The sequence below is a fragment of the Carcharhinus amblyrhynchos genome, chromosome 12 (genome assembly GCF_965287045.1).
Source record: "Carcharhinus amblyrhynchos chromosome 12, sCarAmb.v2.hapA, whole genome shotgun sequence".
Taxonomy (NCBI): domain Eukaryota; kingdom Metazoa; phylum Chordata; class Chondrichthyes; order Carcharhiniformes; family Carcharhinidae; genus Carcharhinus; species Carcharhinus amblyrhynchos.
In genome coordinates, this window is record NC_137335.1 from 41,502,515 (window position 1) to 41,524,474 (window position 21,960).

General features: G+C 41.1%; 1 protein-coding gene across 1 annotated transcript in view; it reads left to right on the plus strand.

The window, feature by feature from the left end:
• Positions 1–517: 517 nt before the first annotated feature.
• The window catches only part of LOC145350932 (ribosomal protein S6 kinase alpha-5-like), a 95,722-nt gene continuing 74,279 nt past the window's right edge, over positions 518–21,960 (plus strand). The window contains exon 1 of the mRNA XM_080200426.1: positions 518–676. Coding sequence (XP_080056552.1) covers positions 622–676 — 55 coding nt within the window. The 5' untranslated portion in view covers positions 518–621. The remainder of the gene's footprint in view (positions 677–21,960) is intronic.

The following is a 21,960-nucleotide window of genomic DNA, read 5'->3' on the forward strand; positions in this document are numbered from 1 at the left end:
CTGCGGTTCTTTTGATCGCAGCGGTTACAGCGATTCCCGCTCGCGCGCGCTCACACTCCCTTTACGGGAACCGCTCGCGCGGCGACGGTTTATCCGTTTCAGATGTTGGCATTCTGATTTATGTGATCAAAGCATCGATTTGTGAAAATTTAAAAATATATTATTCCGATACCTCATGTTCAATTTAAGTGGATCGATGAGCTCACAATAAGGGTTTTTAAATTCCTATTCAACTACTCCCCGCCCCCGCGATGTGTTGGATTCTCCCTATTGCCCCCCGCGGGATGTATTGGACTCTCCCTGTTGGGAAAACGACAGAACTCCATCCAACAAGAGGGGCAGGGTTTGCGTTACCACATCTGAGCATGCGTCACCCGAGCTTGGCCTGCTGGGAGTCGGAGTTCGGGGCTCGCGATTTCCCGGACAACAAGATGCAGAAATCATGGGGAGAGAACTACAACTCCCAGGATTCAGCAGGCAGGCTGAGGTGACCCACAGTAGCTTTCGGGAAGGGAACCGACGGCGGCCGCCGGTCACTCAGTGCGGGCTTGTTTTCATTTCTTTTGTTTGTTTGACAAAATCATGTCCTTACATTGAATTTAGACCGGGTTTATACTCAGCATGGCAGACGACGCCAAAGAGGGAAGTTGTACTGTGAAACACGAGCTGACAAATGGTAAGGGAAAATATTTTGCCAATTTAAAACTCCATACGCCAGAATGTGATGTTGAGCAATTTTCACTAAATTCAAGTCATTTAATTTGTGCAGGTAAATCGTTTGGGTTAAAATTTGTACTTAATATGTCAATGTAAAGACTCGACTGGATGTGTGTAGTTTGCTTTCTAAATACACACTTTGATGCTTAACCTGCTATTCCTGTAGTGACCTGTCAGCTGGCGAGTCAGTCTGTAAACAACAGACTTGCCTGGATCGGTGAGTCTCGTAACTCACTCGTTGCAACTTCGCTGCATATTGAAGTAAGCGGGAATGATTTACATCTCTATTTACGTTGTTGCAAACACCAATAAAAGAGGGAGAAAAAAAAAGAGGGATCTTTGCCAGTCATTCTTTTGGCAGCAGGTGCAGTGTGGCGCATTCCAGAGCGAGATGATGGTATACTGGAACGAAAGGACTTTAAAACAACATGTAAGTACTTGTCAGAACGATTTGTGCTTTATGATCCCCAACAAAACAGAGTGCTAGGAGTACTGGCAGCAACGTCCAGTAACCGCAAGTATTTTAGTATTTTTATTTATATTTCAGATTTCCAGCATCCGCGGTATTTTGCTTTTATTCACGTGTTCTTATTGGGTTGGCACTTTAAAATTAAACGTTGCAGATAGTGATTCCGAGAAATAAGGGTTATGTTGGATTCAAGCGTTGTCAGCTATCCTACCTATTATTTTATTGCTTTTTTAAACAAAAGGTCAGATGTTTCCATTGTTATTGGAGACATAATTATAGTATGAAAATACTTATTGTTAATTTTAACAGTTTTAAAGTCATCATTTGACAGACGTGGTGAGGAAACGGAATGGAAGTGATTCGCAGCAATACTTTGCATGTTGTATAAAAAGAAACATAAGGGTCGAAAACTGATTTTAAAAAATTCTGTTGCAGTGACCGCAGAAATAAATATTAAATGTTCATGATTAGTGCACGCTGTACCTGAGCATGCTGCAGCCATTCATTGTGTACTTTGTATTTTTATTGCACTGAAAACAATCATGTTAGATTCATGCGTGAGTTGAATCAAACGTGTGTAAATTTAAATTCTGTCATAATGAGTTTACTTTTTTTTACAATTTATTGAGCTAAAAATTAAATGTAAATGGCGCTAAATAGTTACGCTATTGATTGAAACTGTCCGGCTTCAATAATTTAAAACAAAGTGAATAGTTGATGTGTTAAAATGAATTGTTCATGTCTGACGGTATCCACAATTGTTGACCTGCAATGTTTCGTCTCTGAAGGGCACATTGTAATGACTTAATCCTGTAATCTTTTAAAATATTGCAATTCTCATAATCTGACGTTTCTATCTGTTGCATCTTGTAAAGTTTAAGATTTCTGTAGCTAGTGTTGTATATTTATTATTTTAAACAGTTTGTGATGCAGTTCAAGAGAGAAAGCATCCAACCCATACTTAATGGGTATTAATGGGAAATGGGTTATTATTTATGACACAGAACCTTTTGAAGAACTGATGATTGTTTTGCACCCAAATATAATGCCAACTTTTATCTTTGCCTTTCTGTTTTTTATTAAATGTTTGTTCATTTTGTTCAAATGCTTGTTCATATCTTTATGATATTAAATAGTCTATTAGATGGATCTGCTGTCTTAATCCAGCATTTCATGTTCATTATTTTTGTAAGATGTCATTGAACTTTTTGGTAGGACTAAAATTGAGAGTCATATGCAATCTGATTTATACCAAGCAGTACATTGATCCATAATGACAAATACTACATCTTTAAACCAGGTTGTCTTGGATTATATTGAATAAGTTAATGAGAGCAAATGGTTAATGCAGTGCTGCATTCTGTAACACACATTAAAACATGTAACATCAGTGATAATAGGATAATAGCCAGCACATTAAAATGATTCAGTTGACGCGAGCTCATGGCACAGAACAAGCTACAATGTAATCTCTGCAGTTCAATGTTTTTCACAATGAAGTGGTATGATGTTTTCATTCAATATTTTTAGTCAATATAAACACATTTTATTCTGCCTCTCTTAAAACATGATTGTTAAGTTTGCTACTATAATTTTGAAACAGAAGTTACAGTGCATCAAATTTCTTGCTCATTTTAATTTGTACATCATAACAAATTTTAATCATTTCAAATGGGACAAAGGTTGTGCTATTGCATGTTTGTTCTGTACTTAAAAAGGTCACACTCAAGTACATGAACAGGAAAGGCTATAATATTGTGGTATGAAAACAATAACCTGCGGTATAAACTAGTGATAGTAATAGCTGCAAACACTTGTTTTCCTTGACATGATTTACCAATTCAGCTTGTTTTTGTGCGCTTCGATCCCTGCAGTGTTCTAGATTTTACAATGCCTGTTTTACATTTGGTTTGTTTGCTCAGCTTGCCAGAAATACTACCCCCATCCACGTAAGTTACAAATTGTATGAACTGGAAATTTACTCTCAGGTTATTAACCAGAAAAACAATTACATCAACCACAACTTAGTTTGAGAAGCCATTAGGACGTTTTTATGCTGAGTTTGCTGATGAGGAGGCTGGCTGGGAAAAGTGTGCCTTCATGCTACATTTATTACCTAAAAATTTGTAATTTACTAATGAATTTTGTCCAGTTATTATCTCCTGCCTAATTAGGAAATTTTTCAGTCACCATGTGCTTATGTGAAAAACATCATGGCAGGTTCTTTGGAAAACAAGTTGATGTAACATCATCCATTTGAAGCTTCAGATAATGTGGTGCATTTTATAATCAAAATCTATCGCAATAGACCTAAAGTTAAAATTGAAATCACTGTTTATGCAGTAAGTTTTCTCATTTAAAGGGAGGAAGAAAAACAGCTTTATCAAAGTATTCTGGTGTAGTCAGCATGGTACTGGGCTAACAGCTAAAAGATTCAAATACCTTCATTGCAAATTGTAAAACTGATATCAATAAATCTAGTAAGTTACGAGTTAACACAAGAAAAAAATAATGACAAGGCAGTATTGAAGTAAAAACCTAATTGGTTTATTGTCCTTTGTAAAAGGAAATATCCTACCCCTACCCAGTCTGGCTTACCAGTGGTTCTTGGCACACTCTGAAGTGGCCAAGCAACCACTCATTTGTAAACAGTCACTACAAAAAAATCAACAAAGGCTGAGACATTAGCTCAGAATGAGATTGGGACAATTCCACAGAATTGGTACAACACAGAAGGAGGCCATTTGGCCCATCATGTTTGCACTGGCTCTCCAAATCAACATCATAATTTAGTGTGATTTGGCTGCTTTTCCCTGTATGCCCGCACATTATTTCTATTCAAATAATCATCTTATGCCTGATTGAATCTGCCTCCACCACACTTCCAGGCAGAGTACTCCAAACCCAAATTTTACTCACATCACATCTGCTTCTTGTGCAAATTACTTTAAATCTATACCCTTTCGTTCATGATCCTTTTACAAGTGCGAATGGTTTCTCCCTATCTATTTTGTCCAGCCCCCTCATGATTTTGAAAGTCTCTATTAAACCTCCTCTTAGCCTACTTCTCTCCAAGGAGGACAGTCCCAACCTCTCCAATCTATTTCATAACTGAAGTTTCTCATCTTAGGAACCATTCTTACAAATCTCTTCTGCATTCTCTCCAATGTGTTCACATTCTTCATATAGTGTTCCACCCAAATACTCCAGCTGAGGTCCAACAAATGAATTAATTATATAAACTCAGCATAACCTCCTTGCTCTTGTACTCTATGCCCCTATTAATAAAGCCCAATACTATATGCTTTATTAACCATTCTCATCACCTGTCCTGCCATCATCTTTAAATATCTATGCACATATACACCCAATTCTCTCTGCTCCTGCACTCATTAAGAATTTTACCCCTTATTTTGTATTGCTTGTCCATGTTCTTCCTACTAAAACCCATCACTTTACAGTTCTCTGCATTGAACTTCATCTGTCCAATCCACCAACTTGTCAATGTCCTTTTGAAGTTCTGCACTGTCCTCTTCACAGTTTACAATACTTTCACGTTTTTTGCAAACTTTGAAGTGGTCCTCTGAATACCAGGATGTAGATCATTAACATATGTCAGGAAAAGCCAGAACCACACAAACCTTCCTCCAGCCTAAAAAAAATCCATTGACCATTACTCTCTGCTTTCTGTTTGTCAGCCAATTTTGTGTCCATGTTGTTACTGTCCTTTTTATTCCATGAGGTGTAACTTTTCTCAGTAGTCTGTACTGTGGCACTGTATTGAATGCCTTGTGAAAGTCTGCATACACCACATTAACGGCATTACCCTCATTTATCCTTTCTGTTTAGTTCCTCAAAAAACTCCAACGTTAGTTAAACAAAATTTCCCCTTTAGAAATTCATGCCAGTTCTTCCCAATCAACCCACATTTTTCCATGTGACGACAAATTCTTTCCCAAATAATTGTTTCTAGAAGCTTGCCCACTATTAAACTGACTGGTTTGTAATATCTGGGACTATTCTTACAACCTTTTTGAGCAAGGACATAACATTTGCGATTCTCAGTACTCTGGCAGCTTCCCTGAGTCAAGGGCTGGTTGGAAGATTATGACTGGCACCCCTGAAATTTCCATTCTCACTTCCTTCAACATCCTTGGATGCATCTCATCTAGACCAAGAACCTTGTCAACTTGCTGATAGTCTATTCACTTTTGAACTTTCTTAGAACAGAGTTTCCTATAATGTTTGCATGTCCTGGATAGAATCCGTCTCCTTGATAAAGACAGATGCAAAATACTCATTTAATATCTTGGCTGTGCCCCCAACCTCCTTGTGTAAATTCCCTTTTTGGTCATTAATTGGCCTTACTCTTCCTTTTACCACCATTTGAATATTTATATGCTGATAGAAGACTATGGTGTGGCCTTTATGCTGGTTATCTGTCCTTTCTCATAATCCCTCTTTGCTTTAATGTGCTTTTTTCACCTCCCCTCTTGGCTCTCAACTTTTTTCTTCCTGACATGGTTAGCACTGCTGCCTCACAGCACCAAGGACCTAGGTTTGAGTCTGGCCTTGTGTGATAGTCTATGTGGAGTTTGCACTTTCTCCGTGTTCTGTGTGTGTTTCCTCCAGATTCCCTCCCATAGTCCATGTGCAGATTAGGTGGTTTGGCCGTTGTTCAAAAACGTGCAGTTCTGTGGATTAGCCATAGCAAATACACAAAGTTATGGGGATAAGATGTGGGACTGATAAGCTGATCTTTCAGAGAATAGGTGCATACTCTGGGCCAAATAGCCTCCTCCTGCACTGTAGGGATTCTGTGGATCTATAAGAACACCTTTTCTACCTTATCTTAATTTCTAGTTCCTTTTTCACCCAGAAGGCTTGGGATTTGTTTGCCCTACCTTTATCTTTTTAAGAGAATATATCTTGACTGCGTCTGGACCATTTTTGAAGGTAGTCCATTGTTTATTAAGTTTTTCCTTCAACCTTTCATTCCAGTTTAACCAACCCAGCTCCATTCTTGCTCCACTGAAGTCAGATCTTCCTCTAGTTAATTGTTTATGCTATGGATTGTGTTCTGAAGTTGAGTTTGTAAAGATATAAAGAATGTTTGTTAAGATGTAAAAGAAATGTAAAAATTGTTAGAGGGAAAAACAGTGCATGGTCCCTTTAAAAGCTGTTTTTGTGTTCAATGCTGGAATGTTTAAAATGCAGATATACAGAGTACATAGATGGCAACATTTGTTGCAGAGACCAAAACATCAGGGATGTCTTAGTAACTGCTTTGCAGGCAGTTGTATTTTATTGCTCCCTGGCGATCAGGGCCCTATTAAATTTGAATTTGTTATTGTTGACATCATCAGATCAATCATATAAAGGAAAATGCATAGGTCATCAGCAATTTAAAAATTCAACTGCCTGCCTTGAGTGACTCCAGTTCTGTTCAGTATTTTCAGTTGAATTCAACTGAGAGCCAGCCAGAACAGAGAGCCATTTGTAGAGTTGTTCTCCATCCTGCCAGCAAAAGAATTACTTCTGAAGAGAATTCTCCATCCATCTAACAACAGCATATCAAGTCAGAAAGACCTTACAGACAGAAAAATCACCAGAAAAACTCAAAAGCATCCAAAAGCCATCAGCCCTGGTTATATATATTTTTTTGAGAGTGACTAAAATTCTGTTATTAGTTTTGGTACTGAATGATCCTTGTATTTATTTGAACTGCATTTTAGTTGAATTCTCCTTTAATTAACATGTTACTTGTTTAGGTAAAGTTCTGGTTGGTTAAACAAAATAACTTGTTAATTATTCACTTAAAGCAGGTGTCAGATCTTTATATTGTTGTTCGTCCATCGTCGTCGATGAGGACCCTGACACTGTTAGTCATTTTGAGGCTGGCTACGGTGTGTCCGAAGATAACTGATCAGGCCAGTTTGGGCATGGAATGTCCTGGCACATATTGGGCAGACTTGTGTAGGCAGTGTAGTTGTTGCGCTGGTGGTTCTGGACTTGCGCACTCGTGCTTAAGTTGTGCTTCAGCATTGTACCTTGCTTTGTAAGCTTGACAGCCCTTGTGGATGAGGCAGCACCAGGTAGGGCAGTTTTGTGCTGGTGTTTCCCAGGTGGTCATGTCTGTGTCAAGCGACTTAAGGGAAGCCTCGAGTATGTCTTTGTAACATTTCTTCTGCCCTCCATGCGAACATCTTCCAGCAGAGAGTTCCCCAAAAAGGAGCTGCTTAGGTATGCACTCGTCCGGCATACGGATGACATGACCTGCCCATGGGTCTGTGCTTTCATTAGCTGTGTGTGGACTGATGGTAGATTTGCTCTAGAGAGAACTTCAATGTCTGGTACTTCGTCTTGCCATCTGATGCGTAATGTTCTGCGAAGACAAATCATATGGAAATAATTGAGCTGTCTTGTATGCCTTCGATACACAGTCCACATTTCACAGGCATACAGGAGGGTAGTGAATACCATGGCGCTGTTTTGTTGCTGGGCTGATTTCTCGATGTTCCCATACAGTGGAGCACAGTCTACCGAAAGCAGAACTTGCCTTTGCTATTCGGCAGTTAACTTTTGTATCAATAGTCACTGCTTGGGAGAGTGTGCTGCCAAGATAAGTGAACTGGACCACTGCCTGTAGTTTCTGCCTTTTGATTGTGATTATGGGCTCTGTGTACGGTGCATGAGGAGCTGGCTGGGTGCATGACTTTGATCTTTTTAATGTTAATGGTGAGGCCAAAGTTGTCACAAGCTGTGGAAAATTTGTCCATTTGACTTGCATCTCTGGCTGTGAGCCAGTCATGAGGCCAGAACTCTCCATTCACCTGACGAAGGGACTAACCCCGAAAGCTTGTGAGTCTATTATCACATAAATCGGTTAGACTAAAACCTGGTGTTGTCAGACTTTTTACTGTGAGCCAGTATACAGGGCACAGTCATTGTCAAAGAGGAAGTCTCTCAGAACAGTCTCCTTCATTTTGGTAATAGCTTGAAGTGTCCTCAGGTTGAAGAGCTTCCCATCCACTCTGTACTTGAGGCTGATTCAAACAACACTGCCCTGGAAGGCATCATTCAGCATGTCAGTAAACATCATGCTGAACAGTGTGGGTGCGAGCACACAGCCCTGTTTGACTCCATTGGTGACTGGTAATGCCTTAGAGGTTTGTTAAACAAAATAACTTGTTAATTTTTCACTTAAAGCAAGTGTCAGATCTTTATATTAATGAACGTCTAAATACTAACGTAGAACAGTTAACATTTTCCCAAACACTCTTACCATATTATGAAGTGAGGTAAACGGGATTAACCACTGCATTGTAATAATTGCCTATTTTCCTTTTCTATCATCATCCTAAACCTTACAGTGCAATGATCATTATCTTCTAAATGTTCTCCCACTGACATTTGATCTTCTGGGTTCACCTCATTCCTGAGAACCAAGTCCAACAGTGCACTCTTTCTTGTTGGACTGGACACATCTTGGCTGTAGAAAATTTTCCTGCACGCAACCTTGGAACTTTTGTCCTTTTCCACTCTTTACACTACCACTGTACCAGACTACATTTTGGTAGTTAAAATCCCCAATTATAACAACTCTATAATGTTTGCATCTCTCTGTAATTTTCCTGCTGATTTGTTCTTCTACATCCTTCTCGTTGGTTGGCAGTCTATAGACTACATAGAGCAATGTCATTGCACCTGTTTTGTTCCTTAGCTTTAGCTAAATTTCATTCTGCCCTTGAACCCTCTCTCCAGAACTGCAATGTTCTTCTTAACTAATGACACTACCCTTCCTCCTTTCCTTCCCTTCCGATTTTTTTATGATCACCTTGTGTCCAGGGGTATTTAACGTGCAGCCCCGCTCTTCCTTGAGCCAGGTCATTGCTACAACACCATATTTCCACTACATAATCTGTGTCTGTAAATCCCTGATCTTACTTACTATACTTTGTGCACTCACATGCAAGCACAGTAATCCTGATTTTAGACATCCTTCTCCCTTACCCCAATTTCACCTGTTTGCTTAATATTCTCTGTACTACTGCTTTCTTGGTCTCTTTCAGTTTTTTATGCATCTCTAAAAGTTCCTCTTGATTCACACACCCCTGCTGAGTCAGTTTAAAGTCCAACAGCATTAGCAAAACACCCCCGCAATCCTAGTCATTACCTGAAAAATCTTCTCCGTAACTCCTGGTTTGGAGCCCAGGTTGGGAGAGCTGTGCCACAGACTCGTCAAGCAACTATCTGATGCAGGTGTACTTTGAGACTCTTATTCATCTGACAATATCAGATTCCTCCATTATCATCCCTGGGTGTGTCCTGTCCCAGTGGCACAATGGTTCGCACTGCTGCCAGGGATTCAGGTTTGATTCCTGGATTGGGTCACTTCTGTGCGGAGTCTGCACATTCTCTCCATGTCTGTGTGAGTTTCCTCCAGGTGCTCCGATTTTCTCCCACTGTCTGAAAGACGTGCAGGTTAGGTGCATTGGCCATGTAAAATTCTCCCTCCATGTACCAAACTGGCACCGGAGTGTGATGACTAGGGCATTTTCACAGTAACTTCATTGCAGTGTTAATGTAAGCTTACTTCTGACACTAATAAGTAAACTTTAAAAGGATGGTGGAATGCTGGTAAGTGGCCAGTGGGTATCGTTTTGCTAAATGCAAAATGTAGCAAGCTATAAACAAACTTAATGAATAACCTCCTGAGAGAATATATTTTGTATTGGAATATTAGTGAAAATGCAGTTGTGACTTCTTTTTCTGAATACATTGGGCCAGATTTTCTACACAACTCACCACACATTTCACAGTGGCGGTGAGCAGATTGCCAATGACTAGGTTGGGATATTTAGAAAATCATGTTATGATTAAGTGATGTTGACATGGTTTATGAAAGAATCATGTTTGACAAATCTGTTTGAATTTTCATGGATGTAGTGAGTAAACTGGGTAAAGGGAAATCAGTGGATATAATGTAGTTGGATTTTGAAAAAGCTTTCGGCAGGGTGCCACATAGAAAATCAGGACTGATGGGAATGCAGATATGTTAGCCTAGATTGAGAATTGGTTATTTCTCTTTTTCTTTATTCATGGGATGTGAGCATTGCTGGAAAGGCTAGCATTTATTGACCATTTCTAATTGCTCTTGAGAATGTGATGACCTTTTTGAACTGCTGTAGTATGGTGTGGTTACACCCAGAGTGCTGTTAAGGAGAACGTTCCAGAATTTTGACCAAACAGTGAAGAAACGGTGGAAATAGGGTGAAGACGAGATATCATCTTCACAAAGACTCTGTGGTGGTCTCCGTCACCAATACTACCATGAACAGATGCATCTCTGACAGGTAGATTGGTAAGGATGAGGTGAAGTAGATATTTCGCTCTTGTACATTCTCGTTCAGCTGCTGCAGGTATGTCCTTTACGATCCCATCAGTTTAGTCATTACTGGGCTATTGAGCCACTCTTGATGATGAACATTGAAGTACCCCACCCAGATTACACTTTCTGCCCTTGTTACCCAGAGTGTCTTTTCTAAGTGGTTTTCAACGTGGAGGTTCACAGATTCATCAGCTGACAGAGGGAAGTAGTTGGCAATCAACAGGAGGTTTCTGAACCTAATGTTAAGGATTCTCACTCTGGACCATATATCACTGTGTGCCACCGCTTCTGGTGGGTCTGTCCTGCCAATAAGTCGTAAGTCATACCAGGGAATGGTGATGGAATAGACTGGGACATTTAGCTGTAAGATATGATTCTGTGAGTATGGCTATGTCACTCTAATGCTTGACTAGATGGGAGCAGCCCTCCCAATATTGGCACAAATCCCCAAATGTTTGTGAGGAGGACTTTGCAGAATTGACTTTCATTTCCAGGAACCTCAGTCGATGCCTAGTGATCCATCCAGTTTTAATTTCATTCTACCTTTCTCTAGATGTTTGTTACAATTGAATGGCGTGGTAGCCAATTTTAGTGGCTACTTATGAGTCATCCACTTTAGTGGATCTGGGTTCACATCTAGGCAGACCAGGATGCCAGATTTTCTTCCCTAAAGGGCATTAGTGAATCAGGTGTTTTTTTTTAACGACAATCCAGTTGTTTCATGTCCATTGTTACTGAGACTGGCTTTTTTTGTTCCTGACTGTTATTACTTAATTTAATTTAAATTCTCCAGCTGCCATGATGAGACTTGAGCATATGAGCATTAGTCTGGGCCGCTGAATTTCTTAAACATTTAAAGAGAGAGTAGGAAAAAATGGGACGTTTTCAGGTTTGGTGGGTTGTAATTTGATTTATTATTGTCACATGTATTAACATTCAAAAGCATTAACTGATGCAGTAATGATCCTAAAATGGTACCACATGAAGAACAAGCTGTTTTTAGACCAACAAAATGCTCAATACAATAACAATATCATGGATTTTAAATAATATCAACTTGCTTATATAGCTTAACTTTAACTTAAGAAAATGTCCGAAGACACTTCACAAGAATATTCTAAAACAAAGCCTGATGCTCAGCCACAAAAGGAAGCTCAGATAATTATAAGCTTGGTCAAATGATCTCCAGCAGTCTCTTCAAGGAGGCTTTAAATGGTGATAAGTATTGTTTCTTCTGTGATATACAAACAAAAAATACTGTTCGTAGAGAAGGAAACGAGGAAGTGCAGAATGTAGTGTTACAGTTGTTGCTAGGGTATAGAGAAAGATCAACTTAATGCAAGGTAAGTCCATTCAAAAGTCTGACAGCAGCAGAGAAAAAGCTGATCTTGGGTCAGTTGGTATATTTCCTCAGAACTTTTGTATCTCTTTCCTCATGGAAGAAGATGAAAGAGAGAGTGACCAGAGTGCGTGGGTCCTTAATTATGCTGGCTGCTTTGCCGAGGGCAGCAGGAGACTGAATCAATGGGTGCAAGACTGGTTTGCGTGATGGATTGGGCTACATCCATCACCTTTTGTAGTTACTTGCAGTCTTGGGCAGAGCAGAAGCCATACCAAGCTATGATACAACCAGAAAGAATGCTTTCTGTGGTGCATCTGTAAAAGTTGGTGAGAATCGTAGTTGACATGCCAAACTTCCTTAGTCTTCTGAGAAAGTGGAGGTATTGATGGGCTTTCTTAACTATAGTGTCGGCATGGGGGTACCAGGACAGGTTGTTGGTGAGCCAGACACTTAAAAACTTGAAGCTCTTCACCCTTTCTACTTTGTCCCCATTGTTGTAGACAGGGGCATGTTCTCCTTTACGCTTCCTGAGGTCGATGACAATCTACATTGTGTTGACATTGAGGGAGTAACGGGGTACTACAAAGCTCAGTATTTGGACCTCTGCTATTTTCAATCAATATTAGTGACTTGAATGAATGTGGCACAGTGATGAGCACTGCTGCCTCACAGCGCCAGGGACCCAGGTTTGGCTAGGGTCATTGTGTGGAGCCTGAATGTTCTACCTGCATCTGCGTGGGTTTCCTCTTGAGTACTCTGGTTTCCTCCCACTATTCAAAAGACATGCTGGTTAGGTGCAATGACCGTGCCAAATTCTCCCTTAGTGTACCCAAACAGGCAGTGGAATGTGGTGACTAGGGGATTTTCACGTAACTTCATTGCAGTGTTAATGTAAGCCTACTTGTGACATTAATAGATAAATTTTTTAAAGTGTAAAATGACCACATTTTGCTGACAATACAAAGCTAGATGGCAAAGTAAATCAAGAAGCTGGGAGGAATATGGTAGGAGCACACCAAGTAGAATACAATGCAGTGAAATTAATTACCTTAGTTTTTAAAAAAAACAGACTCTTTTTGTATTGCAAGACACTGGGAGATTATTGCACTTATAAGGACCTAGGTGTCTTTGTATTATGGAAGTTAACATCAAGATACACACAGAAATCAATTTGGAAAACAAATGGTATGTTAGTTTTTGTTACAATGGAACTGAAGTAAAGAGTGAAGCAGTTTTACTATTATACTTGGCATTGGAGAGACCACAGCTGAGGTAATACGTACGGTTTTGGTCTCCTTACCCAAGGAGCAACACACTTGCCCAAGGGGGAGTGCAATGATGGTCCAGTACACCAGTTCCTGTGATGAGGGGATTGAGCAATGAGGAGGGACTGAGTGGACTAGGCCTGTATTCTCTGGAGGTTAGAAGACCACAAGGTGACCTGATTGAAGCATTTAAAATTCTTAAGGGGCTTGGCAGTCTAGATTGTAAGAAAACATTTCTCCTTGGCTGGGAAATCTAGAACGTAACAGCCTCAATCTCAGAGTAAAGGTTAGCCATTTAGGATTGAAATGAGGAAAAATTTATTTCTGAAACGGTTATGATTGTTTAGAGTTCTCAACCCCAAAAGATGGCTGATACTCAGTCATTGAGTATGTTCAGGGCACAAGTTTTTGAATATTAAGAGATACAGAGATGGTGCAGGAAGATAGAATTGAAATAGTAAACTATCCATGATTGTGTTGAATGATAGAGCAGGTTGGAAGGGCTGAATGGCCTACTTCTGCTATTTCCTGTGCTCATATTCCAACTGAGCAGCTGGAGAATTTAATTCAGTTAATCAAATGAATTTGAAACAAAAAGCTAGTTTTGGTAATGCTAACCATGAATTTACTGGATTGTTGGGAACACCCATTTGGTTCATTAAAAAATCTGCCTTCCTTTCCATAAAAGTGACTGACTCTTAGCTGCCCTCTGAAATTATATAGTAAGCCACTCATTTGGACTGAACAGCTGCAAAAAGACCTTACAAACTGCAGTGTTTCAAATAGGTGCCTCCACAACCATTACCATATAAGGGCAATTAAGGTCAGGCAACAAATACTGGCATTAACAGAAATTACCATCTCATGAAAATGAAAAAAAATCCTGAATTTAGTTACACTGCAACTACAGAGAGTACACTTCCTTATATAAATGCATATTCTGCCATTTAATGGCATATTCATTTACAGTAATTCATATTAGTTTATGTACTGTAATTGATAAATTATTAAATTTGATAGCTCTGATATCAAATACCTAACTGATGGGTAGAACCGTGCACGTGTGAAGAGGCAAAAGTAGCCTTCAAGCCAGTTTCAGAAGACAGTGATTTTAAAAAAATCGTTATTTTGGTGTGAAAGGGTGTCCCTTTAAAGCTACAAAGTCTCAACAAACTGATAAGTTCATTCTAATGTTATTTGCTTTTCAGGCTGAAGATCAGAATCCTGGTTTAATGGGCTGGTTATTTAAGAATTTCAGTACTTGTGTTCCTGGGAAATTGTTATATACACCACAAATTGTTTTTTTCATTTACACCTTTTTTGATTTGTAACATAAGCAAATAAGGACCATTTTCATTGGAACAGAAAGAATTCTGGTTGATTTAATAAGGGTTTCAAATTAGGAAAGTTGGAGACAGAGCAGATAAAAACAAACATTTCGAGTCAAGAGCAAGAAGACACAGATACAAGATTAAATGTGAGAGATTTAGGATAAATATTGGGAGACCCCTTTTTTGTTGGCTAAAGGGAAATGAGATAATAAGGATTTGAGGACGGGACAAGCACATGATATTAGGACTACTCCTTGTGTCAAGCATAAATACTAATGTGTACTAGTTGAACTGAACAGTATGTTCAATCCATCCAGTCCGTGCTGTCATTTATATTCTATGTAACTCATTAAGTAGAATGTGATGAATAAGAATAATAATATTTCATTGAAGAAACACATTCACAGCCAAAAGACTTGCTTCAAAAAATTCATATATAGACAATGCCAATCAGGTTAAAAATGTGCAAACATGTAAGAATCATGCAATAACGAGAGTAGACAAACAAGTTTAGGTTACAGAGAAGTAATGGAAAGGATATTAAAGGAAAGATATTGTTGAATTTCAATTATATTAAAATTACAAACCAATACAACATTTCTACATTGCAGGCATTGAGGTACATATACTTAAATGATGATATTTATTTAATTGAGGACCTCAACCATTTAAAGAATAGTGCTACCTCAGTACCTTTCCATCCTTCATCTTACAGCGCTGAATTTAGTCAAACTTCTGAGTTGTTTTGATTGCTTTGGGCATGATGAGCTAACCAGTTCTGAATTTGTATTGCATCAAGGAATTTCCGAACATATTTCAAATATTAACTCTTGATTGTAGGGCTTGAGTTTTGTAACATGAGGGACATTGTTGTATGACTAGTACTGAGGGCCTGAACTCCTGTGTTATTTATATTAGGAGAAGCTTCATTCCACACAACACAGATTGTATCACCAAGACCAGTGATTTTAGAATCCAATTCCATGATTTTTTTTGTGAAAATTGTAAATTTGGTGACTTTAATTATTTTTACGTGCTTCTTTAGTCGTGGATTTAATTTTTATGTCTTAACTTTTTAACAACCCAGAATATGCATGAAAATAATAGGCGATTATGTAGGCAACTGCAGGTAGGTATATGGTATTTAACGGTAGTGGAGCTTTGGGTTGTGGAATTTTGGAGTAGCTATAGATTGTTGGTCTTTGGTAATCTCTGGAATACTGGAAAAAGTGTTTTAGTTTCCATTCACAAATGATATCAAAGAATTGGGAAGGAAGTATCTGAAATCCATGAGCCCTGGATGAGGGGGATCTGCTGTCTTGGAAGATGAGGAAAATGTTATGGGGTCTGGCACCATTGGGAGAAGGTTTCCTGGTACTGGTATCCCTGGAGAATGAGTTGCTGAAATCTAGAAACACAGAGAGAAAGGATTTTTTGATCCAACAATGCTTATGTGAGAAATTGTAGAGTCTAACCATTGAAGAGGATTGGGATATTGTATTGAAGTAGGATTATGTCTGGTAGTAGGGAGTGTGTTGCAGTAGGAAATGGATTGGGTGATCTGGCACCTGCATTAATTTCTGATTATTTGATAAACTGTGTGTTGGTTTGTCACCTTGCCTCAGTTTGACAGATAACAGGATGATATATGATGCATTACATACCACAACATAGAGTAGTAAGGATTGGCTGTATAATCAATAGATTTTACTATTGTATACCTATATATTGGGCAAATAGAGGCACGTTTGAGATTGTAGAGGATGTGTGATCCATCTGCAAGAATTGACATTGAAGCTAAGCCTGAGTAGAATATCTGGATTGGATAAGGGCAGAATTGGCTAATGTAGACTAGGAGCGCAGACTAGTTGGTAGGACAGCTGAGGAACAGTGGAGGATTTTTAAGGAGATTTTTCTCAATACTCAGCAAAAATATATTCCGGTGATAAAGAAGGAATGTAAGAAAAGGGATAACCAGCCGTGGATAACTAAGGAGATAAAGGAGAGTATTAAATTAAAAACGGATACGTACAGAGTGGTCAAAACCAGTGGGGAATTAGAAGATTGGGAAAGCTTTAAAAAACAACAAAGAACAACTAAGAAAGTGATAAAGAAAGGAAAGATAGATTATGAAACTAAACTAGCGCAAAACATAAAAACTGATAGTAAAAGTTTTTACAAATATATAAAAAGGTAAAGAGTGGCTAAAGTGAATGTTGGACCCTTAGAAGATGAGAGGGGGGATTTAGTGGTGGGAAATGAGGAAATGAGTGGGAGGGTGAGAACCCGGTCGTTGTAGTACATGTGGGTGCCGGCGACGTAGGCAAAGTGCGGACTGAGGATCTGGGGAGGGAGTATGAGAAGCTGGGAATGGAATTAAAAAGTAGAACCGACAAGGTGGTCGTCTCTGGGCTACTGCCTGAACTGAGTGCAGATGGGCGTAGGGTTGACAGGATAAAGGAAGTGAATGGGTGGCTCAGGGATTGGTGTGGGAGGAATGGGTTCGAATTTATGGGGCATTGGCACCAGTATTGGGGTAGGTGGGACTTGTTCGGGCGGGATGGGGTTGGTCTGAATCGTGCTGGGACCAGAGTGTTGGCGAATCGAGTAAAGAGGACTGTAGACAGGGCTTTAAACTAATTAGGGGGGGGGAGGGTGCGAGGGTAGGTGACGCTACGAGGTCTAAAGTTAAGGATAGGGTACAGGTAAGGGAAGAGGCCAAGGATGTCCCAATTGGTGGCGTTACGGCAAATAGGGTCCAGGTGAAGGCTGGGATGAAAGCGCTTTATCTGAATGCACGAAGCATTCGGAATAAAGTGGATGAGCTGGTGGCGCAGATCGACACAAATGGATACGATCTGGTGGCCATTACAGAGACGTGGCTGCAAGGTGACAGGGACTGGGAGATGAATGTACAGGGCTATCAAGTGTTTAGGAAGGATAGGCAGGAGGAAAGAGGGGGTGGCGTAGCTCTGCTGATTAAGGATAGTATCAAGGTGGTAGCAAGGGATGATATCGGAGCCAAAGAGCAGAACGTGGAATCGTTGTGGGTGGAGATTAGGAACAGCAAAGGGAGGAAGACGCTGGTGGGTGTCGTCTATAGGCCCCCGAATAATGATCTGGAGGTGGGGCGGGCTGTTAACACGCAAATAAGTGCGGCGTGCAGGAATGGGACGGCAGTAGTTATGGGGGATTTCAATCTGCATATTGATTGGTCGACCCATGTTGGACGAGGTGGGCTCGAGGAGGAGTTCTTGGAATGCTGCCGGGATAATTTCCTTGAACAGTGTGTGTTGGAGCCGACGAGGGAGCGAGCTATCTTGGATCTGGTGCTATGTAATGAGGCGGGTAGAATTAGGGACCTTGCGGTGAAGGATCCTCTTGGAGAGAGTGATCATTGTATGGTGGAGTTTCTGGTGCAGATGGAGGAGAAGAAAGTGGGTTCCCGGACACGCGTCCTTTGTTTGAATAGAGGGGAGTATGGTAGGATGAGAGAAGAATTGGCGAATGTGGACTGGGGGAGTGCGTTGGAAGGTAGGTCTGCTGAGGAGCAGTGGAGGATCTTTAAGGAGATCTTTCTTGGTGCTCAGCAGAAATTTATTCCGATGGTTAAAAAGGACAGTAGGAAGAGAGGTAATAAGCCGTGGATAACGAAGGAGGTGAAGGAAAGTGTTAAATTAAAAGCGGAGGAATTTAGAGTAGCTAAGAGCAGTGGGCGAGAAGAGGGTTGGGAAAGGTTTAAATGTCAACAAAGATTGACAAAGAAGTTGATAAAGGAGGGTAGGAGAAGCTATGAGGCTGGGCTAGCACTTAATATAAAAAAGGATAGCAAGAGTTTTTATAAATATATAAAAAGGAAGAGGCTGGCTAGGGTGAACGTTGGTCCTTTAGAGGATGAGAATGGGGAGCTAGTGGTAGGGGATGGGGATATGGCTAAGGTCTTGAATAACTTTTTTGTTTCTGTCTTCACGGAGGAGGACGTGAATAATTTGCCGGGTGTTAGCGATGGAAAGGTGGTAGGAATGGAGGGTCTTAATGACATTACTGTTACTAGAGAGGTGGTGCTCGACAGACTGGAGGGGCTGATTGTGGACAAGTCCCCAGGACCGGATGGAATGCATCCGAGGGTTCTGAAAGAAATGGCGGAGGTTATAGTGGATGCCTTGGTGGTTATTTTCCAGACGTCGCTGGATTCCGGGGAAGTGCCGGAAGATTGGAAAACGGCTAATGTTACGCCGTTGTTTAAGAAGGGTGCCAGGCAAAAGGCGGGGAATTATAGGCCGGTTAGTTTAACGTCTGTGGTAGGTAAAATGTTAGAATCCGTCATTAAGGAGGAAATTGCGAGGCATCTTGAAGGGAATTGCTTGATAGGGCGGACGCAACACGGTTTCATTAAAGGGAAGTCGTGTCTGACAAATTTACTGGAGTTCTATGAGGATGTGTCTAGGGCAGTGGATAGAGGAGAGCCGGTGGATGTGGTCTTTCTGGATTTTCAGAAGGCGTTTGACAAGGTACCTCACAAGAGGTTATTGCAGAAGGTCAGGGGACATGGAGTTGGGGGTAGGGTGTTAGCGTGGATAGAGGATTGGTTGTCAAATAGGAGGCAGAGAGTGGGGGTCAATGGGTGCTATTCGGATTGGCGGTTGGTGACTAGTGGGGTGCCCCAGGGGTCGGTGCTGGGGCCTCAGCTATTTACCATTTATATAGATGATCTGGAGGAGGGAACCGAGTGCAGGGTGTCGAAATTTGCTGATGACACCAAGATTGGTGGAAAGGCAAATTGTGCGGAGGGTGTGGAGAGTCTGCAGAAGGATCTAGATAGGCTGGGCGAATGGGCCAGGAAATGGCAAATGGAATTTAATGTTGGCAAGTGTGAGGTGGTCCACTTTGGTAGGAAGAATGGTAGGAAGGACTATTACTTACAGGGCGAAAAACTGCAGCAGGCGACGGTGCAGAGGGACCTCGGGGTCCTTGTGCATGAGTCGCAAAAACCCAGCTTGCAGGTGCAGCAGGTGGTCAGGAAGACGAATGGGATGCTGGCCTTCATAGCGAGGGGGATTGAATATAAAAGTAGGGAGGTCTTGCTGCAGCTGTATAGGGCATTGGTGAGGCCGCAGCTGGAGTACTGTGTGCAGTTTTGGGCGCCGCACCTGCGCAAGGATATTTTAGCCCTGGAGGGAGTGCAGAGGAGGTTTACTAGGCTGATACCGGAGTTGAGGGGATTGAGCTATGAGGAGAGGCTGAATAAACTGGGCTTGTACTCGTTAGAGTTTAGAAGAATGAGGGGAGATCTCATTGAGACGTATAAGATGATGAATGGGATGGATAGGATAGAGGTGGAGAGACTCTTCCCGCTCAAAAAAGACAGTAGGACTAGGGGGCACAGCCTCAAGATAAAGGGGAGGCGGTTTAGAACGGAGTTGAGGAGGAACTTCTTCACTCAAAGGGTGGTGAATCTCTGGAATTCTCTGCCCGTTGAAGTGGTGGAGGCTGCCTCGCTAAATATTTTTAAGAAGCGGGTTGATGGGTTCTTGATAAGAGAGGGGATTAAGGGTTATGGGGAGAGGGCGGGAAAGTGGAACTGAGCCACGACAGATCAGTCATGATCTTATTGAATGGCGGGGCAGGCTCGAAGGGCTAGATGGCCTACTCCTGCTCCTATTTCTTCTGTTCTTATGTTCTTATGTAAATGGCCGAGGCCTTAAACAAGTTTTTTGTGTCGGTCTTCATAATAGAGGACGTAAATAGCTTACTGAAAATTGACAGTCATGGGAATATAGGGGGTGAGGTCCTTAAAACGATTACTATTACTAAAGAGGTAGTTCTTGGCGGACTAATGGGACTAAAGGTTGACAAGTCCCCAGGCCCGGATGGAATGCATCCCAGTGTGCTGAAAGAAATGGCAGAAGTAATAGCAGATGTGATAGTAGTAATTTATCAAAATTTGCTGGATTCTGAGGAAGTGCCAGCTGATTGGAAAACAGCTGTGATGCCACTATTTAAAAAAGGAAGTAGACAAAAGGAGGGTAACTACAGGCCAGTTAGCTTAACGTCTGTGGTTGGGAAAATGCTGGAATCTATCATTAAAGAAGAAATAGCAGGACACCTGGAAAAGAATGGTTAGATCAAGCAGACGCAGCATGGATTCGTGAAAGGAAAATCGTGTTTGATGAACTTACTGGATTTTTATGAAGATGTAACGAGTGCGGTTGACAAAGGGGAACTGGTGGATGTAGTGTTTTTAGATTTCCAGAAGGCGTTCGATAAGGTGCCTTACAAAAGGTTGCTGCAGAAGATTAAGATACATGAAGTTGGTGGTAAAGTGTTACCGTGGATTGAAAATTGGCTATCTGACAGGAAGCAGAGAGTTGGAATAAATGCGTGCTTTTCTTGTTGGCAGTTGGTGACTAGTGGCGTGCCGCAGGGATTGGTGCTGGGGCCTCAACTATTTACCATATACATAGACGATCTGGAGGAGGGGACCGAGTGTAGGGTAATGAAGTTTGCTGATGACACAAAGATGAGTGGGAACGCGAATTGCGTGGAGGACGTGGAAAGTCTGCAGAGAGATTTGGATAGGCTCAGTGAGTGGGTGAGGATCTGGCAGATGGAGTATAACATTGGCAAGTGTGACGTTATCCACTTTGGAAGGAATAATAGTAAAATGGACTATTATTTAAATGGTGATAAATTACAACATGCTACTGTGCAGACCTGGGGTCCTTGTGCATGAATTGCAAAAAGTCAGTTTGCAGGTGATCAAGAAGGCAAACGGAATGTTGGCCTTTATCGTGAGGGGGATGGAACATAAAAGCAGGGAGGTCTTGCTGCATTTGTACAAGGTACTGGTGAGGCTGCAACTGGAGTACTGTGTGCAATTTTTGTCCCCTTATTTGCGGAAGGATATATTGGCCTTAGAGGGGGTGCAGAGAAAGTTCACCAGGTTGATACTGGAGATGAGGGGGTTAGCTTATGAAGAGAGTTTGAGTAGATTGGGCCTGTACTCGTTGGCGTTTAGAAGGCTGAGGGGTGATTTTATGGAGGCATATAAGATAATGAAGGGGCTAGATAGGGTGGAGGCAGAGAGATTCTTTCCGCTCAGAAAGGAAACAAGAACTAGAGGACACAGCCTCAAAATAAGGGGGATTCAGTTTAGAACAGAGTTGAGGAGGAACTTCTTCTCTCAGGGTAACGAATCTCCGGAATTCTCTGCCCATTGAAGCAGTGGAGGCTACCTCGTTGAATATGTTTAAGTCACAGGTAGATAGATTTCTTATCAATAAGGGGATTAAGGGTTATGGGGAGTAGGCGGGTCAGTGGAACTGAACCACTTTCAGATCAGCCATGATCTTATTGAATGGTGGGGCAGGCTTGAGGGGCTAGGTGGCCTACTCCTGCTCCTATTTCTTATGTTCTTATCTGGTGCCCAAAAATTTAATCTTTAA